Source organism: Fonsecaea nubica (assembly GCF_001646965.1).
Source record: "Fonsecaea nubica strain CBS 269.64 chromosome Unknown Scaff13, whole genome shotgun sequence".
Classification (NCBI taxonomy): domain Eukaryota; kingdom Fungi; phylum Ascomycota; class Eurotiomycetes; order Chaetothyriales; family Herpotrichiellaceae; genus Fonsecaea; species Fonsecaea nubica.
This window is the reverse complement of record NW_019173686.1, coordinates 451884-462500: the sequence shown is the minus strand read 5'-3', so window position 1 is coordinate 462500 and position 10617 is coordinate 451884. Positions and strand designations below refer to the sequence as shown.

Genomic DNA, 10617 nt, shown 5'->3' with positions numbered 1-10617 from the left:
ATACGCACTCGAGACAGTTGTGATCCGTTGCCGATAAACACTGGGCGATAGAGGTGCTGGCTGCAGCTGGGAGGGTTCTAGGCTGCAGGACGGTGTGGAGGTGTACCTAAAGGGGTGTGAGTGGGGGGGCTAGGTTGGGAGGGAAGGGAATGGGGGAGGAACGGAGAGAAAGAAAGAGAGAGAGAGAGAGAGAGAGACAGAGAGAGAGAGAGAAGTATATCTATCTGTCTAGAAGATTGGTACCATAGAAAACAATGAGACATTACAGTATCTACTCGGACTCGGTATCTACGTATATACCTAGTAGACTTATATATCTGGGGGTTTCTGAGTGTCTCGTCGCCCTCATCTCGTCATCCCTCGGACACTCACTATATACTCGGTATACACTACAGTAATTACTCAAGTGGAGTTTACCTACAGTACCTGTCCATACCAAGAACCTGTCTGTACCCCGGGACACACCTTGATACCTACAGGAAATAGCCTACAAGTAGACAAATCATAGAGCAATGCTCGACTTCAAATTCACCAGGGAATGTCGGAGGGCATGGTGAGAGCTCAAACAATCTCTATATGTACTCGGCAATTAACAGTACGAGTCGCTGGATGTCCTCGGAGTTGGCCTTTAGGTCCCCTAGTATTATTTAGATATCATCAACCCCAATACCGTAGACTCGTAGAGACGCGGAACCCTACCCCAGATATATATCGTCCCAGAGGACCGAATTACTCGGTAGTGAGTTATGAGTAGTGAGGAGCGAGGGAGCGAATCATCTACCTCGTACTCGGCACTGTTCGGCGATTTTCATTCTCCGTCCTAATGAGCCCTACCAGTCAAGGACCATCAAAGGAATCAGGCACGGTTTGAGGGATGAGGTACGAGGGAACAGAATATCTCGAACAGGTGGTCAACGACTTGACTCACTCTCCGCTACTAGAGAGATCACAGCGGTCAAAAAGTGTCCCAGTGGCAGAAGCGACTCAGATGGCGAGGGTGACGGCGACGGCGATATCAATGCTTCCATTGCCGAGGCAATTCCCCAAAGTGGTCCTGGCACCAGTGGATACATACATACCCGATGCTTTCCCTGTCCCTCGTAACTCGCATAGTAATCAATCGTATTACACCTCGAGAAGCGATCAGATCAAGTAGGATCATTATTACTGAGTCATTACTGAGAAAAGAAGTGAGAGTACCACATCCTCGAGCCCAACGTAACGACAACGGATATTGTCTCCCCTCATCCTCTCTCCTTCAGATCGAACACCCAAGAAAGCCTCGCGGAGAGGCCGTGCTGTACTCGGTAGAGGGAAAAGACGACAACGAAATAAATCTCACCTCGACTCAGTTCAACTCAGCCCAACATGGCGTCCGAGAACAAGCCCTTTGCGTTGCTAGCCCTGGTACACCCCAAGAGCACCGAGAACAGGGATAAGGTACTGTAGCCTCGTCCTTTTCCTTTTGCGTCTTCTTTGTTTCGAACGCATGTTCCGTGTCGAGATTTGATCTGGGCCGAGTGTCTTGCTCCAACTGGAACCGACATCTCCTGGTCTGAGGCAGTGGAGGAGCATAGCGAGGAAGAGTGACCTATTCGATCAGTCTGACCCAAGCGTCTGAAAACTCCATCGGATACACCCTACACCCATCTCAACCAAGCGAACAAAACCCCAACACCTCGGAAATACTGACATCTCTCCTTCTGGGATAGGCCCTCCAACTCAACGCCGGCCTGACACCCTTCTTCCGCCGCCCCAGCACACAATGCACGACACGCACCATCTTCACGCCGGCGACACGCCCCAAGGCGAACATGGGCATGGTCCCCGCGGCCGAGAAGGACACCATGTTCGGGGTCGTCGAGATCTGGACGTCGCGCGCCGCTCTCGACAGGGTCAAGACGACCCCCGCGCCCGAGTACCGCGAGTACCACACGACCGTGGCGCGCGAGGGCCTGTACGACGTCCAAAACGACATGGATATCTCCGAGTGGACGCCGGTCGCTGGATTCGTGGCGCGCAAGAACGAGAAAGAGTCGCCCAAGGCCGGCATCGTCATGCTGGCCAAGTTCGTGTGCAAGGACAGTGAGGCCAGCAAGGCCGGGCTGGTTGACGTGCTCGGGTACGCTTTGATCCTTCTTCCCCTCCTATTTCGTTCCTTTCTCTGCCATCCAATGCCCAGCGGAGCCATCACTGACGCACCCCTCGCGCCAGAAAATTCTGCGACTGGGTCGAAGCCAATGAGTTCGGCACCTTGACATACTGCGTCATGACGAACAACAACGCCCCGGACCAAGTCCTCATGGTCGAACGGTACAAGGACCTCGCGTCGCTGGGCGTGCACGGCAAGACGGCCGAGTTTCGAGCCATGGCGTGAGTCTAGTTCCCCCCTTTTTTGCGCTCTTCCTCTTCTTCCACCTGATATCTCGCACCATATGTCCATGATGGATGGATACCCTCTCCAGTTGATGTGCCGCCGAGTATTTGACTGACGCGACATCCCCACCCCACAGGAGAGGAACAGGCCGCTTCATGCAAGTCAAGAAGACGCTGCTGAACGAGTGGGAAGAGCGGGATGGGTCTTTTGTCTCGAACCAGCCTGGTGGCGCGGGCGTCGGAGGCCAGGCGAAGCTATAGGAGGTAGGGCAGGCTGGCGTCAGTGATGTGTGAGTTCGAAGGTCGAAGAAGATAGATCCCAGGTCAGCCACTGGTCTTGGGTCCGTGGGATAGAAGATGAGGGATGAGGGATGAGGGATGAGGGATGAGGGATGCGGATTCATGTGCGCGTGGACCGTGTCCTTGATCGTGCTGAGTAAATATGGACATATGCTGTGTGTGTCGAGTCACATCAAGTAGGATGTGAGGTGGCTAGGCGGAGAAACACTGCATCGACACGGGTGAACAAGTTCTAGACAGTCTGCTCGGTTGTGTTGAGGAGGTGAAGAGGTGAAGATGTTCTTGTGGTGTACTCTCGACGCTGTAACTCAACCCTCACCCAAATGCAATCACAACCACTACAACTCAAGCCGCAAGATGACAAGACAAGTGTATTTACAACGAACTGTATACATCTACAGTATTCGCTACTAGATGCTGGTAGTGTGCTAAATTCCCATTCAATCTCATGGGACCACCTTCTCCATGTTTGCCTCATAGCTCAAACACCTTTGCCCCTATTATACCGTCATTATGGTGTATCAGATAGGCTGCACATCCACCCCTCGTGCACCTAATACCCGGATCCTTCTGACAATCCTCAGATTGTTCCTGGTCCGTCCGGACATCCAAACCCGCCGCGAGCAATAAGCGCCTCCTTCCGTCATATATCGAAAACGCCAGGACTGCCGTGTATGTCTATGTTGGAGGTCTCCCCCATTTTATGTACAAAATCCAGGCCAGGCTGCTGCCACCGAAATGCCTGGTGGATGTGTGTAGCTCCGCTTCAATGAATCCAGTTTTGGACTGTCGCAAACTCATGGCGACAATCATGGACATGCTCGTTGCATCATTAAATTTTTGCTGTGTGGTTCAATAGAAAAATGCCGCCACAAACACCAACGCGGTGAACGCGGTGGTGACGGAGTATTCAAGTTCGAAAAAGACTGTTTGCGGGGCAAATGCAATCTTCTTCGCTTCTGGTGTCGGGTGTGCGACGTTGGTCTTTGGGTCGCGCACCAAGAGTTCCTCTCGATCCGGGCAATTGGGAGGGTCGCACGCGTAGGTGAAGGGGATCCAAAAGGACGAGCATACGATCAACCACGCCAGTGGGGGCTGTGTCACAGTCAGTACATATCTGGCAAAGAGCAAGAAACAAACTTACCCAGAATGCGTGGGTCAAGAGACCGACAAGTTTGCCCCTTGTGGTGTGTTGGGTCAGGAACGTCCGATAGGATGATAGGGTCACCGCCACGAGCACAAAATACACATAGGCCACGTGGAAGCCGGCGAGATAGTTGACGCAGATTGTCCAGATTCGTCGCCACATTGGAGCTCGTAGTTTGGGGTCTCGCTCGTTCAGCGCAGACTTGATCGAACCGGTGGCTTTGAAAGCTTGCCTTTGTCCACCAAGCCAGGTCGGAAGGACAAATGATCGGATGATGGTGAGGGAGATGTATGGAGCCATCCAGAGCTGGTACCGACTGCCTCTCTGCCCCGTGGCATATCCCGCGGGGATGAAAAGGACAAACTCGCACAGTCGGTTGAATACCATGTTGGCAAAACAAGCCCGGATCAACCACCGAAGTTGGGTGTCGTTTGCGTATGCCACGAGAGGCTTGTTGGCGATCAGGACAATCGGCATGGCAAAGATGGAGAGGGTCAGGAAGATGTTGAAGAGGCTGAGGAAGGCGTAGATGAAGCTGGACGACCGCTGCGCAAAAGTCATGTGCTTGACCTTGTCGCCCCAGAGGCAGAATCGAAGCTTGAAGGCAGTATCCACCGTGCCGATGGCCCACCGGGTACGTTGCTTGAGATGACCGCCATAGTCTTCTGGCACAGTACCGAATTGCAACGCCTCGTGAACAAATGCCGTCTTCCAGCCAGAACCCAGCAGCAGGGTACTCGTTGCGACATCTTCGGCCAGCGATCCGCAGGGGAAATTGCCAATCTGGGCTAGAGCGACAGTTCGAGCAATATATCCAGACCCGGTGCACCATGCCACACCCAATGCGTCCTTGACCGGTTCCGAGACGTGGACGAAGAAGTCCAGACTTTGGCAAAGGGGATCGTCTCTGGGGACATTGTAAAAGAGCTGCGGGGGACAGGCGAGACCCATCTTGTCGTCGATCAACAGATGGGGGAGCACGGCTCTTAGCCACTGTTGTTCAGGGATCATATCGGCGTCTAACGCGGCCATGAATTCCGAGGAACCGCCGGGCAAGCTCTGCACCGCGTCCAGTCCGTAGTTCAGATTGCCAGCCTTGAAATGGTGAGGAACACCGGGGAACTTTGGACGCCGCATGTAATAGACGTTGGGAAATGTCTCTCGCATCTCTTCCAGCACGTTCTTGAGCGGGTCTGATTTGCCATCGTCGAGGAGGATGACGCGGAATCGGTCTTGAGGGTAGTCCAAGTCACAAGCTGCACGAACCGTGTCGAGAACTAGATCGTCGTCCTCACCACAGCACGTGATAAACACGTCGACCGTGGGGACATCGTTGCCGACGAGCCTCAGCTTTGGCCTGTGGCGTTTCTTCAAGATGAACAGGGACCACAGAGTCTGCATAAAAATCGGCACCGCAATGGATATCTCGATGGCCACAAAGACCCAGGCCAGAGGGAACGGGGCGGCGTAGTGATGCTGGGCGTCGATGATAAAGGCAATACGCAGGCCGAAATAGAACCAATACAGAGAGAGGGAAATCAGGCAGAGAAGTGGTGCTATCCAGCGGAAAAGCCATCTCTTCTTGCCCGACAGGAACTCTTTGTCGTCTCTGGAATGGAGCTGGGCGATTGATCCTTCCTTGACCCAATCTTTCTTGAAGAAAGTCGAGGGGGCGTCGGGAACCAGGGGTTTTAATGTTTCTTGACTTCGCTATAGACGGTCAGTGGGCCTGATCTCTGTAAAAGAGGCTCGGACTTACGAAAGGTGACGGTACCGGATAAGGAGATGAGCTACGCGTCTGCGACTCTGACCAGGTCGAGCCTGCGCTGGGAGCAAACGACGGATATCCGCCATTCGGTGGTTCCAACGTACTGTCCGCAATGCTCTCGGTCATGAGATCTGAGAGGGTTCTGTTGTGGAGGTCTGATAAACCCGGTCTCCGCGCCAGCGTCGGCTGTTCGATGGACGCGCTTTCTCTATATCTCCCATATACCGGATGAACCGTTGTAGGCTTTTCAATGAATGACTCTTGAGACTCTCGTAGCGTGGACTGCATCGATACCGTCGACAACTCGGTCATGGGTGGTTGTTCGGATCTCCTTCGATCCCCTTTACGTAGAGGAGGCATTGTGGTGGAAAACGAGGGTGGTGTGGGAGAGAGAGAGGGAGGATACAAGGGTGAAGCTTTGAGCAGGTTGTGGCCCGGGATGCGTGATGTCGTGTCACTGAACGAGCGTCTTCATCATCCGCTTCCCCAGGACGTGATCTGCCGACCCCTTGGTTGTATTAAGCGTGGGTAGGAGGAATAACGAATGTATGAGCGAGGGTATTCAACCTGAGTTGAAACCTCCAACGACTGTCTGACTTTGTGATTATACAAAAACGAGGGATAGGTAGAGAGGACCGAGACGGACTACACGAGAAGAGTGAAGGGTGAGTGGCAGAGTTTGACAGACGATAAACTGGGTTTGGTCCAGGAAGAGGCGTTGGTCTGTTTTCTGCGCTACAATCCAAGTAGGTGTGCATTTTAACGACCTTATCATGTCATAGTGGAGTGGTTGGGGCCCGTAAGTGGGAAGCAGTAGCAGATCACCACCGTGACATTGCCGATGGGCCAGTGCAGCGCACAGAACCCGGAAAGGCTGGGGAGGGGGCCGACGATGTGATTGTTATTGGGGAAAGACCAGGGTCACGGAGAACAGATGGAGCCCAAGAGCTTCTAACAAGGCTTTTTTGACGATGATAACGGGGGCGGTACGGATTAGCGAGGGCCTTGCCTACGAGGGACTCGTGCCTGAACGGAGTCGCTAAGAATCTTGACAACCTTTTGTTCCGGGGGGGCGCGCTGGGCAAACAAGGCAAGGCAATTTGGGAAAAACATGCAAATTGGCAAGCCGCGAGTCCAAGTGACGAGGCTAGCAGCAGGGGCCAGGGGGACGTGAAGATGAAAAACAAGACCAACCACGCGCGGCCAAAAGCACGCCCAAACAAGCGAGAGTGGGCTGGGACGCGCTAAAACTTGATCTGGCCTAGAAGGGGATCCGGTGGGTGGGCCACATACGCCACTGGTGCGTCGGGGTGCCACTGGTCCGCCAAGGGCTTGCAAATCTCCTGGCCGGTGCTCCCCCTGTCACCCCTCCCGCGCTCCCCCAATGGCCACAAACCAGCTGCTCAACCCCCTTCAATCCTCCCAAATTCTCAGTCTGGCGACGCCGACAGGTACGGCAGAGACACCCAGACAGGGCACTTGTCTAGGTTATGTCTTGCGGATAACAGAAGATTTGCTGAAACGGGCTCCATCCGACGGGTCAATTGTGGTCGAACCATCTTCTTTTTTAAATCTTGCCCGAGACTGAAACAAAATTATCACTCGCCACATTGTTTCCCATCATACAAACCACCACGAGCCGGCGCCTGTCCTTGTCGCCAGAAGCTGCATTATTTGCATCTGTATCAGCTGCACTGCCCGGATCGATCCAGCTGATTCTCCGGCTTCTGCTGCACTGGGAAACCGGGAAGCACGCGTCTCTTCACCCTCGCAGTTTTCCTCACAGCGCAGTCCCCCCAACCATCGAATCCTCCTTCACCCCATCCATCCATCGGCGTCATCACTCTTCTTTCCTCTTAACTATCAAATCAAGGCATTCTCCGTCTCGAAGGTCACTCAATTCATTTTTCACCATCACCTCGCCTGGTCGGTCAGTCGATTCTTTGCTGCCACCCTTCTACAAGCAATCCTTCAGCGCAGACACCCGCCTTCGGCCGCGAACATGGGCGTCAGGTCTCTCGTCTCATTCGGCTTTGTCCTCATCCCTATCGCGGTCACCATCAGCGTACTACTGGGCATTCAAGCATATCGCGAGTCCAAAGGACTCCCGTCGAACCCCTTTATCGACAACTCGGTCAAGTCATCAGTATATTGTCAAAAGGCTTTCGGTGTCCATCCCTTCTCAAATGGCCAAGAATATACATTGTGAGTGGTTTATCATCTTCTCCCAATAACCCAAGTGGTGTGCGTGTCCTTGCGCGCGCAACTATCAGTACCCCTGTCATGTTTGACAACTTTAAGTTGTCAAGGTTTTTCGTGTACCTGGACCATTACCCAGTCGGGACTGGCTTTGGTCAGCGTGGCAAGGATCCGCTATCTGCAGGGAGTTTGTCCGGTTCTGCCAGCTTTGGTGCTTGTGGATATACCTTCCGACCGCCGACGCTACTTTGTCGGTCAAATCAAGGCCGCGACCAATCACTATTCAGATAACAGAAAGCTGACAATCTCAATCCTTCCCAGAAACCCAAACCAATGGGCGCTCCCCGACGACTATACTGGACCAGGCGCATTGTGTATGAATGTAAGCAGTTGACCTGGGGATAGACGATGAACATGACACTGACGACAGTTGCCAGGTTACCACATTGAGCGTACGTCTCGCTTTGCAAAGACTGCGTGCAGGATCGTGCCGATCAGGCGGCGGTTCTCCAATTCCTGTCACGTGATGCTGATGATGAACAGAATGGCTCTTATCCGACCAAGACCACCGCCCCAGAGTGGTCGATCACTGTAAGTCATGTCTCTCAATTTATTTTTGTCGTCGTGGCGCGGCTCTGACAGATGATGTGCAGTGGCAGTTTCCCCGTGGCCCTCCCACACAGCCCGTTCACGCCTTTTCCAATATCAAACTCGACTCGAATGTGTTTCCGATCGAGATCTCCCAGGTCTCTGCTATCAACTTTGAGACTGAATGGTACTATGGAGTTGGCGATGAAAGGCCCGAGGCTATGAACATCGCCGACCTGACTGCTGCTGCACTGGATGCCAATGTGGCAGTCGATATGTTTTTGGATTCCGATCCGGACAAGGCCACCAACGTCGAGGAAGCCAAGTACGAAGTCATGATTTGGCTGGGTCAATTTGGTGCGTCGACGCAGCAAATTGGTCTGGCAGAAGGAGCCATCGCCACCCAAGTCGTCAACGGGACCACCTTCTCGCTCTATTCCGGTGTCAATGGTCTCGGCCAAAGCGTGCTTTCATGGGTGGCTAGCGATGCTGCGGCTGGCGTGCAAACCTTCAACGCCGATATAGGCCCTTTGCTGCAAGGTCTGACCGGGCTGGGAGGGCCTACTGTGAATGGTGAGCGATTGTTGAAATCCATTTTGAGGCAAATCTCTCGGTGCATTGCTAACAATACCTTTTAGACTATCTTGGATATATTGCATTCGGTTCCGAGGCCCTTGATTCGGCGACGAACGTCACTTTTTACAACAAGGTGCTCTCTATGGATGTGATCTCTTTGTGATTCTACATGTACAGCGACGAAGCGATTCAGCGTGTAATATGGTATCAAGGCAATGACAACCATCAGTCCATGTCAACCCATATTCTACGGGTCCCGTGTGGACCTGAGCCTCCAAAATATAACCCGGCAACAAAACGGCCAATGGCCGAAGAACCTCCAGCGCATTCAACGACGACTGACACGGCGATACACAGTGAGTCCCCATCTAGCCAACATGGAATTGGCAACGGCTTTGGGGATAATATCACAGCTGTTGACCACCGACTTGTGTCGAAAGACTGGCGCGGAAATGTGCACATCTCACACCTTTCCTTGTGATCAATTGGAAACGACGACATCGCCACATCTCAACAGGTAACCAACTTGGGAAGATACCTCCGACACAAGACACCATGCTCGGTATGTGGAGACTACGGTGGCAATCCGTGGATAAAAGTTTCATTGCGACATTGTGCCTGTTGGCCAAGATGAAATGAAGCAATTATGGAAAGCCACAGAGCTGTACGTCACACGGTGAGACATGCAGAACCAAGATCTCGTCCTGGCTACTACGGTGGATCATGTTGTGGGCCAGTCAGAGCGAGGAGGATGAGGAAGCTTTTCCCAGGCACTCAGGCACCAAGGCCAAGATCCTAGCCATATTAAGTACTGCTTGGTGGAGTTGACGCATTCCTCCGCCGGAGAAGGTGCGAGTTTGTGCGGAAGAGGCGGGCTTGGTATAGGATGCATGACTTGGCTGGTAGATTTTGTATACAAGTATAATTGATTGGGCCATTATGAAATGCTTTGGAACGTTTAATTGTCGACGAACAGCAAGCCTCTCCCAGCTGGTGGCCTTGCAGTAGATGCGAATACTCCGTCGAGTCGGTACGAGAGTCGCAGTCGATGCTTGGGCTGGAATATCCAGCTTATCGGACGATTGGCCCCAATCATTGCAATCCTTGCATCCCCAGAGTTTCTGAAGTATCAGAGTGTCAGGCTTCCCTGGGTTCTGCCGTTGTTCTCTTCTTATCAAGCAAAATCCTTTGTTCTTCCCGCTCGTTGATAAGCACTATATCGGTTCAGTACTCGGTACCTTCCCTGTTGCTCTAGGATCAGGATGGGCTCAAGCTCCATCCCAATCCCCATCCCCATCTCCGTGTCCAGCTTGCGGCCTCCAGCCTCCCCCAGCTTCTTCCTTCCTAGCCTTATCGCTACCCGCGTCGCCGCCCACGCCGGCCCTCCTCCAATGATCCAAGGCGAGTTTCTCGTCCTGTCCAAGTATTTTCTTTCCTCGGAAAGAAATCCCACGCGATCTCTGACTTCTTAGCTCTCCGCCTCCACAAAGGAACCTAAGGGAACCCCGAGGAACCGAAGCTCCGTCTAGGTGGACTGGAACTTTTCAGCTTGTTTCCCTTTTGCCAAGATATCTAGTGAGGTTTGGTAGGTAGGTAGGGAGATAGACGGGTATCAATACGAGGGTGGGGTGAAAAAGTGAAAAGTGAAAAGGGAAAAAGTGAA

The 10617-nt window shown here is 53.0% G+C and overlaps 2 protein-coding genes across 2 annotated transcripts; one reads left to right on the top strand and one right to left on the bottom strand.

Annotated features, from left to right (window-relative positions):
- Positions 1–3528: 3528 nt before the first annotated feature.
- Positions 3529–5951, bottom strand: AYO20_03021 (hypothetical protein; the record flags this gene model as incomplete). The annotated part of the gene is made up of 3 exons (XM_022641325.1): positions 3529–3771; positions 3821–5533; positions 5583–5951. 3 exons carry the CDS (start codon positions 5949–5951, stop codon positions 3529–3531), a joined length of 2325 nt encoding a protein of 774 aa, XP_022502856.1.
- Positions 5952–7593: 1642 nt separating this feature from the next.
- Positions 7594–9117, top strand: AYO20_03020 (hypothetical protein; the record flags this gene model as incomplete). Its single annotated transcript, XM_022641324.1, has 7 exons — positions 7594–7796; positions 7865–7944; positions 7997–8172; positions 8228–8242; positions 8334–8381; positions 8444–8951; positions 9017–9117. 7 exons carry the CDS (start codon positions 7594–7596, stop codon positions 9115–9117), a joined length of 1131 nt encoding a protein of 376 aa, XP_022502855.1.
- Positions 9118–10617: the final 1500 nt, after the last annotated feature.